Source organism: Takifugu rubripes, chromosome 16 (genome assembly GCF_901000725.2).
Source record: "Takifugu rubripes chromosome 16, fTakRub1.2, whole genome shotgun sequence".
In the NCBI taxonomy this organism is placed as follows: domain Eukaryota; kingdom Metazoa; phylum Chordata; class Actinopteri; order Tetraodontiformes; family Tetraodontidae; genus Takifugu; species Takifugu rubripes.
In genome coordinates, this window is record NC_042300.1 from 8,907,034 (window position 1) to 8,925,326 (window position 18,293).

The 18,293-nt window shown below is 41.7% G+C and overlaps 2 protein-coding genes across 3 annotated transcripts; one reads left to right on the top strand and one right to left on the bottom strand.

Moving 5' to 3' along the window:
• The first annotated feature begins 805 nt into the window (after positions 1 to 805).
• On the top strand, positions 806 to 10,640 carry LOC101074512 (uncharacterized). Its single transcript, XM_003971733.3, has 4 exons — positions 806 to 1,419; positions 4,557 to 4,607; positions 8,426 to 8,541; positions 9,257 to 10,640. The coding sequence occupies exons 1-4, from the start codon at positions 1,333 to 1,335 to the stop codon at positions 9,693 to 9,695; spliced, it is 693 nt and encodes a 230-aa protein (XP_003971782.3). The 5' UTR covers positions 806 to 1,332; the 3' UTR covers positions 9,696 to 10,640.
• A 107-nt stretch (positions 10,641 to 10,747) lies between these two features.
• Positions 10,748 to 17,964, bottom strand: fbxo25 (F-box protein 25). Of its 2 annotated transcripts, XM_029849655.1 has the most exons (11): positions 17,850 to 17,964; positions 17,175 to 17,376; positions 14,183 to 14,286; positions 14,053 to 14,102; positions 13,857 to 13,949; positions 13,686 to 13,779; positions 13,167 to 13,351; positions 12,779 to 12,961; positions 12,344 to 12,487; positions 11,791 to 11,817; positions 10,748 to 11,441 (listed from the first exon to the last, which is right to left on the bottom strand). In XM_029849655.1, the coding sequence occupies exons 2-11, from the start codon at positions 17,297 to 17,299 to the stop codon at positions 11,352 to 11,354; spliced, it is 1,095 nt and encodes a 364-aa protein (XP_029705515.1). In that variant the 5' UTR covers positions 17,300 to 17,376; positions 17,850 to 17,964; the 3' UTR covers positions 10,748 to 11,351. The 2 variants fall into 2 exon arrangements, with proteins under 2 accessions (XP_029705515.1, XP_003971726.2); XM_003971677.3 differs by lacking the exon at positions 11,791 to 11,817.
• Between the last annotated feature and the right edge of the window lie 329 nt (positions 17,965 to 18,293).

Below are 18,293 nucleotides of genomic sequence, written 5' to 3' on the forward strand. Positions count from 1 at the left end.
TCGGTTAGCTACACGTTTTCTTTCAGAGCAGAGCGGGAAAAGGGCGAGTGTGTTTGTTCTGACATTTCTCGGTCATGACAAAATAATCCAAATTCCAGAGAAACTTGAAGTATAATGTGAACATTGAAGGGGGAAATTAAGAGGACCACTGAATCAGGTGAGCGGTCTTAACTGGAGCTAAACTGGGGCTCTTTTGAGGGGTCGGCCTGCATAATGCGTCACTTGTTTGAGTGCGGGTGAGATTGTGAACCGCCCAACTCTAAACATGTCAAACTGTATTTCCTCTCATCTCACCAAGAAAAGAGATGGATAATAAAATGTTTTTAAGAGAACATTTTAGTCCCAGAAAGTGAAAAATACTTCCTTTATCTAGAAAGTCTGGGAGATAACAACAATTCTTACACCTTCTGTTCAAATACTACAGAATTATGCAAGAAATGTCTCTATATGCTGAACTCTCCTTGTTTCCTTTATCATGGGGTGAAATGTAAAGAAATGGTCTTTTTTATCTTAGTATTCAAGGATCACGTATGACCCTAAAACACTTACTGTATAGTAGATGTACTGGCAGCAAATATATCCTAACATTTCAGTAGACAGGGAACGTTTTGTTCGTCTTTTGATATGTTAAACGTCAGAATCAGATAGAAATATGCGAAGTTTACTTCTTTATTTAAAGAATTGCCTAACATTTAGTCAACAAAATCATGCAATCTATACTATTAATACAGCATTCATATTTATTTAAACTTGTTCCAGTATTAGGTTTGGAACAGATCTCCTCCCTGGAACATGAAGTCTGTGTCATTCTGCTTGGAAATACCCACTTCCGTGTTTTCCCATCGTGGTAACCGAAAGGCTGCGTTATTTTGCATAAATGCGCGGCTCGGTGCTTGTATTGGCCGGTGATGAGACGTGCTCATGACCCCTTCCTCCCACTACCATGGCAACTCCGAGGGAACCGGAGCAGGGGGGACATGGGAGGAGCGATGACTCGGAGTCCAGGTGGTCGAGACTGCGTAAAAATGCCCCGCTCATACGCACTGACGGAAACCGTGCGCGTCATCAGAGAAATGTTGGGCTTTTCTCCCCACCAGCTCCCGGCACCTCTCTGAATGAATAATCCGCGTTTTTCAGAGAAAACTGCGCGGATCTGCTGCGGCACCAACGAGCGGAGCGCGCTTTAACGGTGCGTCAGCGCGATCTCCCCTCACGGTCGACAGACAGGCGTCAGTTTGGGGGCTATAGCGGGGGGTGGGGGGCGCAAAATCAACTTTTGTTGTTGTTGTTTTCGAGAGCTCAGGCCTGGCGGGTTCAAGAACAAGTGGAGATATGTTCAAGAAAAGCAAGAGTAAAATGCTGGTGGATTATGCGTCAGAGGAAGACGACATGTCCTGGCACCATCATCACTCCTACAAGGTAACCAGGCTCAGACCATTGCCCACACTGGGATGTGGATTATTTGCTTAAACAAAACAGACAGTCATGCATGTTCACATCACTCCGCTGTTTCCGTAATGGCACTATATAAACTGTTGTCCACTTTGCCCAGACTTTATTCTAAAGGGTGAAGATGCTGTTAGAGTTAAAGGGAGATCGAGTATTGAAAACGTGCAATTGGAGTAATCTACAGATCACTGCTGATTTGTTCCTCTAAAAACTAAAAATGCATTTGTAGAATATGGGGTTGTACGGCGACCTTTTGCCATTTGATGACTAATCAGCTTTGTGAGCATGATTTCAAAAAACAAAACAAAAAAAAAACAGATCACAAGTGCATGAAGATGTTGTGCAAGTGTTTCGGATTAGAATCATGCTGCCAAGGTGAATACTCCAATATCTTTTAAAAATGAAGATCTACCCGCCCCGGTCCTGGTCCGAAATCTGCCGTGGAGCTGAGAGAGCCTTGATGATGGCCTCTGTGCAGTGGTCAGAGGTCAGCTCATAAAGTCAGATCTTAACAGGAGAGGAACAGGTCTGAAGCGCTTCTTTTCCCGAGGTTTTCCTTACAGCGTCTGACCTGTTACAGACATGTCACGCTGAGGCCCCCAGGCACACGTACAGAACAGCAGTCTTATGAAGGAATAATACTCTCATAGATGCACGAAACATAAGGAAGGGAGGAATAAGAGTGCAGGATTTGAATTTAATGTCTGTCCTCCCTGCTCTGTGCTACATTACGGCCCCCACCTCGGCTTTCCTTCCCCGCCGCTCGCTCTTTGTTGGAGTTTAATGAGCTGTGAGGGCGGCTGCGAGCACACAGGAGGTGCGTCTGTAGGTTTGTACACCTGATTACCTCAGAATCATCCGCCCGATTCCATCAGGAGCAGGAACTGAACAGACAGGAGCGTGGGGGATGATCAGAGAGATGGTTCAGAATCACCACGGGGTCCCAAATACCTGAAGGCTTACAGCTAATGCATGAGACTGGAAGGTCAAAATGAAACTTCATACCACCTGAATTATGACATGTGAGCCCTGGCTTGGACAGGAACATGGAAAATACACATTTAGCTGTTATCAAGCACGGTAAGACAGCCTGAAGGAAGTGGCCTCCGATAACACACTTGCATAGCTAGTTTATCTCTGTATTTCCTTTTAAAAAGTGATTTTGCTCTATAAAATCTGACATTAGTGGACCTCCCGGCCTGTATGAGCGGATATTGTTCAGGTAGATCTGTGAAGTTGTTCCCAGCATTGTTTTGGCAACACAATCAAATGATCTGTTTGCTTTATTTGCCCTATTGAGTTCAGTTTTTTAGGCTAAATTTAACTCCTCGTGACTTCCTCATCTGTAGATCAGCAGTGGAAAGGTGACATAGTTCCATGACTGTTATAAAATATGTAAAATGAAGTCATAGCTCTTCGTAAAAGGCATTGCTGGCAGCAATAACTGCTTCACAGCTTCCACTCTGGAAGTCTTATTGAGACACTAATGCCCACTAGAGCGAGGGGGATATCTCAAATGACGGCCTGGAGGCGGTTAGCTTATCTTAGCACAAAGCTTGGGAATAAGGGGAGATAGGCTGTCCAAAACTCCAGAAATTGATGTACCAGAGGCAAAACAATCCAAACTTCATGTAAAATCGATGAGATACAGAAGAGTTTATTAAAACTGTGTCATTCCAATTCAAATGTACAACAGATTACTAAACAGATTGATTCTGTTTCTGATGATGTTGATGATGATGATGATGATGATGATGATGATGACAGTGGTGGCAGAGACTCTGAGGTATTTCTGTTCTCGTTGGACTACACCAGCTAATGTCCTTAGACGGAGTAAAGTTCCTCACCAACCATCAGAAGAGCTCCATTAATCAGCAACTGTGGTTCTGCACTTTGTGGTAAAAAGGTGTAAAAAAGAGAAAATTGCTACTTAATAAAGGCATCTGGAAGCTACTGTGCACTTTATTGGCCAATGATGTGGTTTTGAAATGACATTTTCCACATAAATGAGAAGCTGGTCTAGTTTTTTCTCTTGGGCTCTCTTTTCTCTCGCTCTCCCTCTCTCTCCCTCTCTCTCTCTCTCTCTCTCTCTCTCTCTCTCTCACACACACACACACACAAACACACACACATATCCTTGGTTGTAATTTGTTAATGGTTTTACATCCCAATAGTAGGCTCCAATCTGGGTGTTTATGAGTGGCTCTTTGATCGGCTCAGGTGGCCGAGACCCAGCAGCAGACGCCGCTCAGACACGTCCAGCCACTGTTTCTCCTCCTTTCATGTGTCAGAAGTTCTCACAGCTTTGATCATCTTACATGAACTCTGGCTCCTAATCAGTGTTCTTACAGGCTCAGCTGACTCTTATGCCCCCCCCCATCATACATTTAAAATGGATTTAAATGTAGAATCCAAAGAAAGCACCGTGGGTGGCATTTTGATAACCATCATAAACCTAAAAACCGTGTAAGATCTGCAATTATGGGTCACCAGCATTTGAGCCTGGTTAAGGACTGTAAATTGGGGAATCTCTTTTTTCTCCAAAGCTTTAGAAGATGCTATTTTCTAATGACGTGTATGGACCAGTAAACAGAAAATAAAGCTGAGGTAGCAGAAACAAGTCCTAGTTTGCTCAGTTATTTTATAACACAAATTGTTTAAGAACAATTATGACAAGTTCAAACTCAGCTCTCATTCGTAAACCACGTCCATAATTATTATTCTTAGATTTTTCCCACTGATCCCACAGAGAAGGCCAAATGAAGCAATAAAGACAGTGAATAACGCAGATTATGCTGAGGACTGACTGTTTCTGTGACTGAACACACATACACAATCACACTCCTAAAACTTAGGCATGTAGGCTGACCTTTGTCCATCCCTCCATCTAAATACATGTTTATTTATCAGCTTTGAAATCATTCTTTCTAATAGGTAACACACACATACATGTGTGCACACACACACACATACACGAATGTCCCTGTGTTGATATTTGTGCGGGGTTGGTTGAAGGTTGCTATTTGATTTAACTTATTTCTGGTCTGTGTGTGTTTATGTCTGTGTTTGTGTGTGTGTGTGTGTGTGTGTGTGTGTTGTGTGTGCAGGACAAAGAGATGGAAGAAGAGGAGGAGGAAGCTGTCACCCCAGTGTCCAAGGTAAATAGAATGACCTCACCGCAATTCAGACACGACACAAATGCAGCAGACTTCTCAAACGTAACACAAACACACACAGACACACACAGACACACACACACACACGCACACAGACGGTTTCTTTCTGTCAGTGGAGCACAAAGTGCTGGCAGCAGGAGGAGAGTGCTGAGGCTGCAGTGTTTATCTGTAAACACTCCTCTCTTAAGCTGGTGTGCGTCTGCTCTGTCTTTGTCCTTATCTCTGGACGACTGTCTCATTTAGTGTGACTTTACCGGCTCAGACTGATCTTCACAAGCTGCCGCACAGTGTGGAACTGTGAGGTCACTGCAGTTTATTCCATCTGCACTATAGATTTCTTAGCACGTTATTAGTGACCTGCCATCCTCGCGATAGCTGACCATGATTCCTAAACAGGAAATTTTTTCCTGAATTCCTCAGAACTTTTGGGTGTTTACACCCTGGATGCCTCCAATCTTAATAAAAGATAAAAAGTTGCACACCATACAAGCACAGGACCAGACTGTTGACCACCTAACAGGAACAATAAATGGCTGTTAATGTCATCCAACAGATGACAACAGAACTGAATTTAGTACTGCTGTATTTTTTGTAATGCATATATATTTATTTTTTATTCTAAAAATTGCTGTTCCACCACAAAGCAGTGGAGAGACTGTGGTTGAATAAAGAAGGAGGCCAAACGTGCTGATTTGAGAGGAAGGCAAACTGATATAAGGATGCAATTTAAAAAAAATTTAAACCACGGTTCTGAATAAAACTTCACTCCACTCAGAGCAGCACTGATTACCGTATTATTTGTTACCAGCTATATTGGAACGAGTCTTTAGTCAAAGGCAAGTTAATATCTGTGAACTTTACGCACTGTTACCATGTTGTGTTTGAACTCCGGCTCTCTTATGGCTGCATGTCAGGGCCCCCTGGGTGACTCGGTTCATGGGGAATATTTCATAGTCTGTCCTGTTTGTAAGGACAGGACCGGCTGTTATAGAGAAGGGAAGGAAATACAGCATTCTTTCAAGGAGCTGGACCTTCTGGGTGGGAACAATAGCCATGGAAGAAAAACAAGGATGAAAATAACCACAGGCTGCTCTGGCACTCAGGAAGGCTACAGTTCCTTCATCAGCGGTTGTTTTATGTTCATATTAGGAAACGCTGAAGAGACACGCAGTCTTGAGGTGCTACCTTTCTTTTCATCATTCCATTTATAGTCGGAGATTCCTTCGACTTCCACACTTTAGTGCTGCTTGAACTAATAACTTGACATTTTGGTAACTTCTTTGTAGGTTAAAAGAGAGAATGCTGCTCATTCTGAGAGTCCCCTATATGTCATGACGTCTTTTCTATCAGTTTTGGACCCAGCAGACATACGTGTCAGCTGGTCTGTGTCTGAACAACACCCTTATGTATACTTGAATGGAGAAATGTCTCCTCCAGGGATAAGACACAACATCTGATCAGCTGACAAAGATGGTTGGCTTATTGATGGAAACTATTACAAAAAGGATATAACAGCTTAAAGAAAAGAGAAATATTACCAATCAACAAGCCTGTAAAGTTCAATTTTTCAACTTATTAATTATTATTTCCTGTTTCATTTAATTTTTTTAAAATTTAGCTTTGCATCATAAAGTTTTAACTTTGAGTTTGATTTCACCCCCCCATTTTTATTGTCAACGTTGTCCCCCTCTTGTGGCACCAGATGTAACTACATCCATCAGGGGAGGCCCCGTTTCCAGCATCTGCACTGAAACACAATATAGAGAGCTTATAGAGCATGAATGTCACATACCTGTTAAACACTAATCTCATGTCTATTTCTACTCCAAATCAAAAGATTTCACAAATATGCGTCTCTTACTGTGAGCTAAAGCAGGAATGCCACCACAGGCGCCAGCTTAAAGACTCTGCAAGAGTCTGAAAAACAGTCAGATTTATGTGGTTTTGATCAGCTTATCCAGTAGGGAGGGCCTAAAGCTAAGATCTTTACCAAACAAATCCTGCTCTTGTGGTTTAAGAAGTTCATTATAAATTACAACACAAAGGTAGGATGTCATATAAATCCAAATGTGAATCAAAAAAAGTTTGTTGTGTGGTTTGATTTTTTGACCACATTTGACCAGATTAGCAAAAAAAAAAAAACTGTAAGACAATGGTTCCTGTAAGCTTCACGCTCTGGTATAGATGGAAGAATGTGGTCTCATAAGAGTTCCATTGTTCTTCCAGGAACTGTAAGGTAAAGCTCTCCCACACTCTGACTTCCACTGAGCTCCACAGTTTTAGACCCCCCCCCACCCCAGGGTAGGAATTATACAGAACGGTGAACAAGCAGGCCTCTCTGTGTGCATGCATGCGTACATGTGTGCACCGACAGAGATTCACATGCAGATACACTCTCGGATTGTTTTGGCATCTCTGGTTTCAGCCTGAATTAGATCAAATCTGATCCAGGGCCGGGGAAAAAGGCAACAAAGACACGATTAAAGATGATTTTAAAAACCTCTGCACTGAGGGAGATGCTGGCTGGTCATAATGAGGGGAAGTTTACATGGAGCAGCTGTGGAAGGACTGTGCAATAACTAACCTTTATTATGGAACAGAATGTTCTAAAATTGATGACAGGACAAGTCGAGTTTTGACAAAAAGTCAAAAATGTTGCTGTCTTGTTACCTGTGTATGTCGTATGTCTACTACCATGTTGTTACACATTTATTATCGCTACTCTTACACGTATATCCTCAGCACCATTTTACACACATTTTATCATCGTGTTTCATACTATTTTTTATCTTGTCCATATTGATGCTGCTCAGGTTTAATCTCATATGTATTCTATATGTTATATACGGTCACGTTTGTTGTGAGACATTCATGCTTTTATCTCAGCTGCATCCTGACCTGTGGAGGTTAAACCTCTGTTTCTCATGTAAAAGAAGCAGTTCTGTGGGTTACTGAGGTGAGACGCATTCATTAAATAACTGCGTGTTTGCTGAGAATGTTTTGATAAAGGTAGACTAAAGGCAGGCACGGATGTGAGTAGGAGTAAATGTTATGACCTTGACAATTGACTTTGGAATTCCTCCCAAGCTAGGGCGCAGTCTGAGCCAAGAGTTTGTTGCATAAACTCCGTGGAGGGTGGCATCTGGACGCCGGTGGAACGCTGCAAGAGCAGTGAGGAATTCTGATGTGACAGGGGAGTCTGGGGGAGTTTCAGTCACATTCCTCTGGAATGTGACAATACTGCCAAAACAGTGTCACTCAAACTTACTCCTGTAGTTATTAGATTATCGAGATTATACATTTAATGGATTGGTTATAGTCAGATGAAGGTAAACTAGACTAGTCAGAGTGGGACAGGCATGGTTAATGGACTGGTTACACTGGGAGATTTAACCTTTCTGGATTTAAAAGTGCATAGTAGCTTGGGTCAAGACATGAGTTGTAATTTCATTGGGGCTAAAGTAGATGTGCATGAAATTACTTGAAATTAGTATACTTGGATTATTTTACTTCCTGCTTCATCTTTCCAGTAATAAGAAGCTCTTTGTAGCCTGAGTTATCTGTACTGCTGCATATTAAAATGATGGTTTCTGAAAGATGAATAGATCATTCTGGTCTAAGAGATTTTTCACCCACTCGGTCTGTGGAGCTCGTGACAGAATTTCATCCTGTGCACACTCATCCATCTAATTTTCTATTTTTGTGCAGCTGACGTCAGGACTTCAGTCTCACAGCGTAAAGAAGGAGAAGCAGCATGAAATGAAATCAATCTCTTCCATCTCTGCTTTTTTTTCTGCCAGGAAGCAAAGGCAAAGAAGATGATATCCAAGAAGGACAGGAAGGAGAAGAAGATGCTGTCCTCTAAAGACGACAAGCACTTCCTGCTGAGTGGAGTGAAGCTGGCTGCCCACAGAGGGTGAGGATTTAATGTACTCATCATTTAATATTAAATGTATGTTCTTAAGCATGTAGAGGAACATGTCCAACATTAGCAAAAATGACAGCTTGTTATAGCTAAATGATTGTATAATAATACAATTCTAGTAAAGGTGTGTCATGTATAATCACATGATAAATTGTAATAACTAAAACATTGTTAAATTTGAAATGGTCTTTTGTTGGAGAGCTGTTCAGTATTGTAGGGATAAATGTGTTAATGGGAATGAAATCAACACTAAATGAACTGATTTATTTTTCCCATTTTTCTAACAAGGGAAAAATTTAATTACATTAATTAATGTATCCTATTTTATGTGAGACTGATGGGGAAAAGGTGGAACTGACCCTTTAATGTCGCTTCCTGCCCCCGCCCGCCATGGTGATACTGATAAAATCAGTGCCATTAACATTGTTTAAGATATGCATAGATAATTATGGGTTCCGGCGCTATAAACAAATAAGTTGTCAAGTGTGTTTAGCAAAAATGTCAGCACCTAATTGTGAATAATGGAACCGCACTTCACCGCTTGTGTATGTTTATATGTGAGACAGACACATTATGGAACAGGTACAGAGAGGAAGGGCTAAAATACTCATGCTGTTATGACAGTTTATCCTACATACAATAGCTTGATGTATGGAGGAAGTTCCATCTTCCCGTGTTTTGAGAATATCCTTCTTTATTTCCAAAGGTCTCACAAGAAAATCAAGGATGATGAGAAGGAGAAGGAAAAGAAGGACAAGCCAGACAAGGGCCACTGTTTCTGGGAGAGCGTTACCATGACGATGAGGCAGATCTCACCCACCAAAAAGTTGGAGAAGTTGGAGGGCTGGGAGCCACCGTGCCTGCAGATCTCAAATGAGACTGAGACAGACGAGTCCCCCGAGGACAAGATCCTGGAAGCAGATACGCCGACATCCTTCCCCGACTCGCTCGAGCTTCCGTTAGAACTGGGGTCCTGGGCAGGTCGCGGTTTTGAGGAGGATTCCTCTCGCTACGCTAACCTGTCGGACTCCAAGGACGAGATGCCGGCGGTGAGGTGGACAGCCCGGGCCAAAGTAAAGCTGGCAGGCATCAGCAAGATGAGCCGGGGGATCGTGTCGGAGAGTTCCTGGGAGGGGCTGAAGTAGCTGCCTCGTTACCTTCCTCACAATAAAGAGGATGAGGACCTGAAACAAAAGCTCATTTCCGTAGTTTTACTTGAGAATGAAAGATAATCAAGGAAAAAATACGCTTTTTGTCAATATTTTAGTCTTCAGGTCCTTGACAAATGCCTTAAAATCCCGAACCATTGTAGCTGTGAAATCTGCTGTCCATATACATGTTTTATATTTCCAAGAAACTGAAGAGTGATTTTCATACTGCTCATATGTGGTTGAGAACCATGCTAATATGCAATCATGCCCTCCAAGACTTCCTTTCCCCTCGGTCTGTATGGTGGCAGAATCTGTGCCTGAAGCCTTAAATTCTACAAAAAACAGGCTTAAAATTTACATGTGAGAGAGCAGAAGGTGGGCAGGGAAAAGAATTTTGTTCGACTGTAGCACAGCTGGAGCTGCAGTTGATACTTCCGCTGCCGCTTCTGCAAAGGTAAAAGGAAATCTAGTCTTGTCACACAGACGCTGAATATTTCTATAGAAAAAGTGATTTTCTTTATACCTGCATTGACTCCCGTTCTTATGAAGTGCCTCTTGATGAGTGGAATGACAACTTGAGCGTGATGTGATGTCACTACAAAATGGACCAAATGATCCAAACTTTCTTTACAGTGAAGGTGGGTCATCCCAGCATGTTGGTACTAGTTTCCAGAGTACCAACCCTGGATTTTAAAGAGGAGTGTTGTGAGAACCAGGTCAGTGTCCCCCCCATATCAGGAGCTTTCTTAAAACAACCCAATTTTTGACTTGAGTGATTGTACCTTCCTTTTTTTTAAATCTAAGTTGGTTTGCTGTTGATTTATGGATTCCGATCAGTGCAGAGGACACCTTCAGGGGTGTTTGCACCCTGTATTTGTTTCACTGAAGGCTGGGTCTCATCAGAATAAAGATTTAGTTTGACTCTTTAGTTTGATCTAATTTGACTGTCTGCCTCTGCTCATTATTGTCTGCAGTCAGCAAGACCTTCACACGACATTGATCACAAATTTACTTTAACAACAGAGTTCACAGCAAAACAACTGATAATGTTTTTAGAAATCTTTAATTCTTGTACAGCTAGTTCCCATCATGACGGTACCATTGAGAGTTGAAGAACCGCATCAGAATATTAGAAAAGTCAGTGGGAGGATACAAAACTAACCCATAAATAATATTCAATAATTCCTCCGTCGTTTGACAGCTCTGAGTAACAATGCAACACGTTTACACTAAGTTATCTCACGGTCAGTGTGCACGGATGACGACGGGAATTCACAAAAGACAACATACAGTACAGGGACAGAGACCCCCAACATGACATGCCTTCAGTTATTGTAGGAAAAGAAACACCAAAACCAAAGTTAGAAGCAGAAGACGTTACCCTCATTAGAAAAACATACGAGTTGACTCTCTGACACGCGTCACCTACCAATATTGCATGCTACGACTTCTTATACATACAAAGACAATTACATATTTTCCACTTCATTTCTTTTAAGAACACAGAAAAATCTCTCAAACATAAACGTTTGGTCGTCCGACCCTGGACATTATTGTGCGTACAGACCCCAAAAAAAGTAGAAGCCCTTTTATTTGTGGGTAAACAGTAACAAGATTTAGTTTGCACCCTGGAGGGTGGAAAAAGAGGGTCTAGAACTTGAAGAGGTCAATAAAGTGCTGCGGTGAGACTGGGCTGAGGCAGCTGTCCGGGTCGTTGGCCGTGCACGGATGGCCGCTGTCCTGGAATACATGAAACAGCAATGCTGTCAGACATGAAGACACGTCCTGGTCACACAAAGGAACGCGACATGGGACAATGGAAAGGTGACGCCCGATTCTTATAGGGTTTGATGACTGATTTGCAGCACACACACACACACACACTGAAACATTCATGTTGACCTTTGATGACCTTTAACCACCGACAAGAGCGCAATAATGTAAGCCATTTAAAAGACAATGACAAACAGCAACTTCATCAACTGATGGTGTGACCATGAAGAAATCACATGGAACAGAGCGACGCAAGAAAAACACGGACCACGTGATGAACAAACAGGAAGCAGAGGGCATTATGGGACAGAAATACCTTAAATAACAAAGCCAGGTGGCGGTCCTTAGGAACCAAGAGGAGAGGGAACCAGGAGAAGAGGGTGGAAAGAAGGGAGAAAAGACAACATCACTTTAAAGAGCATAAGGATGCAGCTAAGGATTGAGGGTAACATATTCACCGGGAGGAGTGGGGGCAGAAGCTATAAGCAGAGGCTACAAAGACTTAACAAAAAATCTTTGTTCATCTCTTACTGGGGAGGTAAAATGCTATTATTTTGAGCTCTACTGGGTTCATTTCCATGTACCATCCACAGAATCCACTGTTCACAGAGAGGATCTCTGTGAGGCTGTGCTCCATTTCTTAGAGTTGTAACTATGATTTCATCCATTGTTAATGTATAAGACGTAGGAAGACATTTTTAAAAAAAAACCTTTTTCTTAAAGAGATATGTATTGAGTGTTTAAAGATAGAAATCATTTATGGTTGATCCAAAGAATCGACACAGGACTTAATGATAGCCATCATTATTGTGTTTTTCTGATGAAATGTTCTTTGTGGCGTGTTTGTGGTTTAGTGTAAATTTGGTTACCTTCCAGAAGAGGCTGCTACAATGTCTGCAGAAGTGCAAAGTGTCGCCGTATTCCTCCTTCTTTGGATAATGTTTCTGCAGGGTGAAGTACATGAGCTTCCAGTCCACATTATCATTATTGCTTAGCACCATATTCCTACAAAACTGAAACAAATCACACATTTCAAACCGTGGAAATCGTTCTTATCACAATTGTATCACGCTTATACATATAGTGTGGCTATTTGGAGATAATTGTGAGTACTCTGCCCTCTAGTGGTTAAACCTACGAAGCACATGTCAGCTCTGGTCTTGTTTGTACTTAAACGCTGCTGAAGGTTTTCTCTGTTTTTACTACTACCTACTACTGTAGGTTTTCTTTATTACATTCATAATTATGTTGACAATGTTTTCTCTATCCTCACATATAATCATTTGAAATTAATGAACTCTCACCTGTTTATCTGAAAAGTGAAAGCTGCAGAGTTTTTTCCAAAGTATCCTGTCCTCACTGAGGACATGTAGAGTGGGCGTGGCCTGCCCAAGGTTAACAATGTCACAGGCATCAGATAACTTGCAAAGGATCTTGTTATGCATGTGTATCGGCAAATCGCTGAATGACAAGCCAGTGCAAATTTGCTGAGGAGACACAGGAGAAGCATTATCACAAAATACAGGTTTTGTTTTTGAATTACCGAACATGTAAACAAGGTTGGGCAGTATAATCAGACCATACAACCCAGGAACAATAGATAAACACCTTCTTCCTTATTTCAAACGTCATAGTTACATACAACAGGGCTGGGTTGCAATGCTAGCACACAAACACCAGTAGATCTTCTACCTCAGGAATTTGGAGGTTGTTAAGCTGCTGCTGCCACTTGAGGATGGTCTCCAATCTGCACAGCCAAATATTGACATTGCCCACCAGCACACAGCGGCCCACGTGGACAGTCAGATCGTACAGCGTTGAGTTCAGGTCTTGCAGTAGCTCCTTGACAAGCCGAGGATTGTACTGGTCCACCAGAACTATTGGGATAATTTGGGAAGTAAAAAATATATAAATAGAGAATATTTTTGAGATTTAATAAATCATTTCACACAATTCTATAAAACTGAAAACTGTTTTGTGAGAGTTGGACAAGATGTGTATTCAGCTCCTTGAGGCAACACAACTATGATAATGACGGCGTTTTCCTACAGCTTCTGTGATACACTTTAACAACATGGCCATAAACAGCATCCTACTGAGTCAGAGCCTGAATATTTCACCTTTCTATCACTACAAGGTGTGCCAGCATGTGGTTCCATCATAAACAAGTTGACACAAGCTCATCCAGTGTAACCTGTCCTCTCTGCTTACCTTTATGCACCATTTTCTCCAGAATATTGAAGTAGTTTTTCTGGGCAGCGCCACTCAAAGACGTCAGCTGGGACCTCGCTATTAGCTGAAAAAGCTAATGGGTTACAGACAGAGGAAGTTGAAGAAGATGTGCAACGATAATCTACAATGAAAGGACTGGCTGGTGCCCACTTTTGCTACGTAGTTGAATCTCCTCAGGTCCTGGATGGCGCTGGAAAAGTCCAGGCGATTGAGGGCTTCGCCGAGTGTGCAGTATCCATGACGCTGAAAAACAACACACGCACGTCAAAGGATTTAATTCAGATTAATTCCACTGCCAAATAAATAAATAAATCAGTGAAAAAGCAATCTCCACTGGAGAACTCACTTCCTTTGTGCTCCATTTCTGCACGTAGATCCACTCGTCCCTGTAAACAACTGCAGAGGGGGAGACACGCTCAGCACACGTCTACTAAGCAAATGTGAAGGGACGTGTCGCGGCACTCTGAGTTACTTACAGTGAGATTTGGTGTTAATATTATAGAAATCCTTCTGCTTCTTTGTTGTGGCTGGTTCACAGACATTCCCGACAAACAGATTTTCTTTGTTGTCGCCGCAGAACCTGCGGACAAAAGAGGTAGGGGTTTGTTAATAACAGGGCTTTTGAGAAGCACTAGAACCCATAACTGCATTCCAGCAGATATCTGAGCTGAAAAGGACCATGAAAATATAAAATTATACAGGCAGGGGTTTCCAGAATGTAACAGATGGAAAAAGAGGGTTATATATGTAAAACAAATGTAATGATAACCAGAACAGGTCACATACACAGTAAACAATCGCAGGAGGAGAGAGTCAGTTCTAAAAATGGTTTCCATTATTGGTTGTCTTGAAGAAAAATGAAATATAGTAGCAGATGGCAACCATAGCGGAGGTATTTCTCCAATGTTTTATGGTGAAACCAATAGGAATAGAATGTGCCTTTTTACAATTAATTGCACAACAAAATTTCATGGCCATATGGAGGGTTAGTCCTGAGCTGCTGTAGCTTCAGCTGCACCGTAGATATACCTGACCCGTTTGCTTTAGACGGGGAAACTGGAGCGCCTGGAGAAAACCCAGGCAGACAGAGAAACGTGTCTTTGGGATCGAACCCACGGGCTTCTTGCTGTGAGGCAATCACTCTGAGATGCTGTCTGACTCGATGTGGAGATTTCAGCTGGCTCAAGTCCAGGAGGAAGCTCAAAAATGGAGGGGAGCTAAGGCAAATATGCAAGATAGCGATTGTTAAATGAAGAAAAACAGTCTAGTTGACATAGAAAACTAGCTTGGATAAAGTTTATTGTCCTGAAATCTAATTATCTAACATTCTACGATGACAGGGTTGGAAAGGACGTTTGATTGCCTCTTTGTGCAGTGATAGCTAATATTGGCAAGACTACCAACAAAGGAAGTGTGATGTATACATGAGTTTTGGGAAAAAATAAACCTTAAACTTAATTCACTTCAGTCAACAGGTGACTGAGAAATTGATCCTTTTATTTGTTTGTCCTGAGGTATTGGAGGGGGAAATAAGGGCTGTCAAAACTCTGATTTGCAACCGCGAGTTCACGAGAAGTTCAGGCTTTGAGGGATTTCTTTAAGAACAAACAATATTTATTTGTTTTTGCAAAGTTTCAGAATTTTCCACTCACAAATAAGCCACCCTCTTTAAACTGGATTGACCTGCTACGCAGTTAAAAGCACCACATTAATAAATATGCGTCATTACTGTTTGGAGCTACACTCGGCCTTTCCTGCGAGACCGTTCCAGTGAAATTCTACACATCACTAGGATAGAAAAGACGCGCTCTCTCAGGCACTTCCAGTCTGCAAACACTGGCAGCTCTCTTCAGTTTTCTTCCTTCGTGTTTTTACTGACTTCTTTGAATAAATAAATAAGTGATTGGCTGACTGCAGTGAATATTAAGATGTGCTGACTTCTCTGTATGTGAAGATAACTCATTTGGGGGAACTCAGCTCTACAATAATCTCTTTAATCCATTTATCCAATTGCCAGGGAACACACATAAATACACAAACATTGCACGCTGGCCACTCTGTTGCTAATATAATGCAACAGACAGACTTTTTTAGACTTTGCATGCGATGCAACAGCTTCCTCAGGGCTGAGAAGCGACATTAATTGACATTAACATTAGGAAGGATTTGAGGATATTTAAACTCTATCCTAAAATACTGTGAATGGGCTTAAGCTGCTGAGCTTGTATGCAGTCAACAGATGTTACAAAGGCTACATTACATCCCTCAGGCCCTCATGAATTCATGCAGAATGTGTACAATGTCTAAAAAGTGAGATTCCAACAGTTGAATTGCATTTTATTTAGTTGGAACTTGGAGTAGCCTTCATGTAAAAGAATGATACACTGCATTGAGCTGCTTGTTTGTTTAAAATTAGCGACTGTGCATGATCCAAACTCTGGTTGCAATGCTGTAATCCTCTCTGCCAGTGACCTTTAACAATGCTCTCATTTCTTTATTTCTCACTTCTGTTGTCCTGCCAAACGGGCCCATGTTGCATGATGACAATGACCTTTCTGAGACAGACTACACTTGGAAAATGGCCAGATGAAGAGGTGATGTCACTAGTCTGATACTGCACCCATCAACTGCTGACAATGCTAACGTGATCCCATGAGAGGCTGGTTAATATAAAGGATGACCTATGATGTGGCTGGGATGTCACCAACAGACACCATTACTCCTGTAAGCAGCAGTGTCAAGCTAAAGAGTATGTCTTGATCAGGAACTGATTCAACCACAACGGTAGTGGATATATTATTAGGCTCCAACCCAACCTGATTCTCTCTGCCACCACCACTCACTGCACCAAAAGTCCATTTCCTGCAGTCAACAAAGCTCAGTTTGGGAAGAAACCAGACTGGGAGGTTGAAACTTTTTTTTAGTTCATCTGCCTAGAGTGGCCATTATCTTGACATGACTAAAGGACCTGCAGGCAGGACTGGATTTTCAGATAAAATAAAAATTATTGAGGTTACTGGTGGGAAACGGGTCTTTGCTAATGCATATTGCAGTCAACAAAACTGCTCTAATTAATGGAAGCATACCCTCAAAAGCAGCATACCCTTAAAGGTGGTAGCAAGGTATGCTAACGTGAATTATGTTTTGAAAAAAAGCACAATATAGTGCATTTAATTCATCCTTTGTAAGCAAAACATAGTCCATCATATTTGAATAAACATTTACATAAAGATATCCCCATGGCTAATGCCACTTTCCTCTCATGAAGTTCTAAGTAACCAGTTGAGAACTACCGGTAACCTTTATATTAATCTAAGTGTTGCATCACTAAAGTTCTTACAAACAAACAAACAAACAAATGGTGTTCATGTGTATCAAAGAATTTTCTCTGGCCACAGCATTGACTCAACTGAACCTCATGGTAAAAAAATAAATAAAATTAAAGTTATAAATGAGTAGGTTCCTTACTCATGTAAGTGTGAGTTGTTATTTTCCAATTTATGGTCATAGTAATCCAGTCCTCTCTGCCAGCCCCCCTCCGTCTTGGTCCAGCTCCATCCTGGCGACCTCCAGTCCTGGCCCAAAAATGGCATGTTAGCTGGAGGGACAGAGTTTATGGAGGGACGACTGCGGCTGGTCCAAATTAGATGCAGAAATTCTGTATGTGTGTCTGTTGAAGCAAAGGAAAGCATTAGTGAACCTGCTCAAATCAAGCAGCAACATTAATACAGGGCCATCAAAAACACAGGAATTTCACATTTTAATGAGTTGAATCAGAAGTTCATTTTAAATAAAGTTTTGCTCCTTTTGATTCAAACTGTGTGATACACAATTGATTTCTTAAGAGATCCAATTGATCAACACAATGGAGACGCCTGATAAGCTCAATAATGGCACAACATTGAGATGTATTTGACATTCTGCTGCTACCGGCTTAAATAATAAACATGATAACCCTGCAAAATTTCCTTGAGCTTTAAAAAGGTGCTCATTTCAATGCTGAAATTACATAGATACGCTGATATACGCTACAACTGGAGCTAATACAACATGTCAGTCAGCTCAAATGAAACAGGAAGACAGTAAAACCTCTGGACAACAGATTAGGAGTGGTCTACTTTTATGTCTTTTCTTAAAACAAACCTTAAAGACAGCCTTTTGTCCCAGCCCTCACTGGTCTCTCGTCCTCTGGCTGCAGTACTGGAAATATTGACGGAAGTAAACACACTGGGTCGGCTGTCGTTGTCCACGCCCCTTTGGCCTTCTCTGATTGGATAAAATACCAGTATTTCAGCTTGTTGCTACCGTGGTTACTTCTCTGATTAGTTGATTTTCCTGTCAATCGTGTGCTTTTAAAATGACTTTTTGTTTTGTGGGGTTTACCGTGCACGTGACACGGGCCTGCGCACATGTACTTCTGTTTTGATTCTGTGATGGGGGAGGGGATCACCACCGCTGCATTACTGCAGGAGCACTAACATGACATTAAGAACTGGAAAATAAAGCAGCACGGGTACATTATAGACATAGTTTACATGTCAATGTCAATATATTTAAACACATCGTCAACCTAAGGTTAATGTGCGC

What these genes read in the sequence shown, in the direction of transcription:
- LOC101074512 (XM_003971733.3), top strand. Translation starts at nt 1,333, where the DNA reads ATGTTCAAGAAAAGCAAGAGTAAAATGCTGGTGGATTATGCGTCAGAG. An exon ending in ACCATCATCACTCCTACAAG is followed by an intron (nt 1,420 to 4,556) that starts GTAACCAGGCTC and finishes TTGTGTGTGCAG; the next exon opens with GACAAAGAGATGGAAGAAGA. An exon ending in AAGCTGGCTGCCCACAGAGG is followed by an intron (nt 8,542 to 9,256) that starts GTGAGGATTTAA and finishes TTATTTCCAAAG; the next exon opens with GTCTCACAAGAAAATCAAGG.
- fbxo25 (XM_029849655.1), bottom strand. Translation starts at nt 17,299, where the DNA reads ATGCCATTTTTGGGCCAGGACTGGAGGTCGCCAGGATGGAGCTGGACC. An exon ending in ACAACCTCCAAATTCCTGAG is followed by an intron (nt 12,962 to 13,166) that starts GTAGAAGATCTA and finishes GTGTCTCCTCAG; the next exon opens with CAAATTTGCACTGGCTTGTC. An exon ending in ACCTGGCTTTGTTATTTAAG is followed by an intron (nt 11,442 to 11,790) that starts GTATTTCTGTCC and finishes CATGTATTCCAG; the next exon opens with GACAGCGGCCATCCGTGCAC.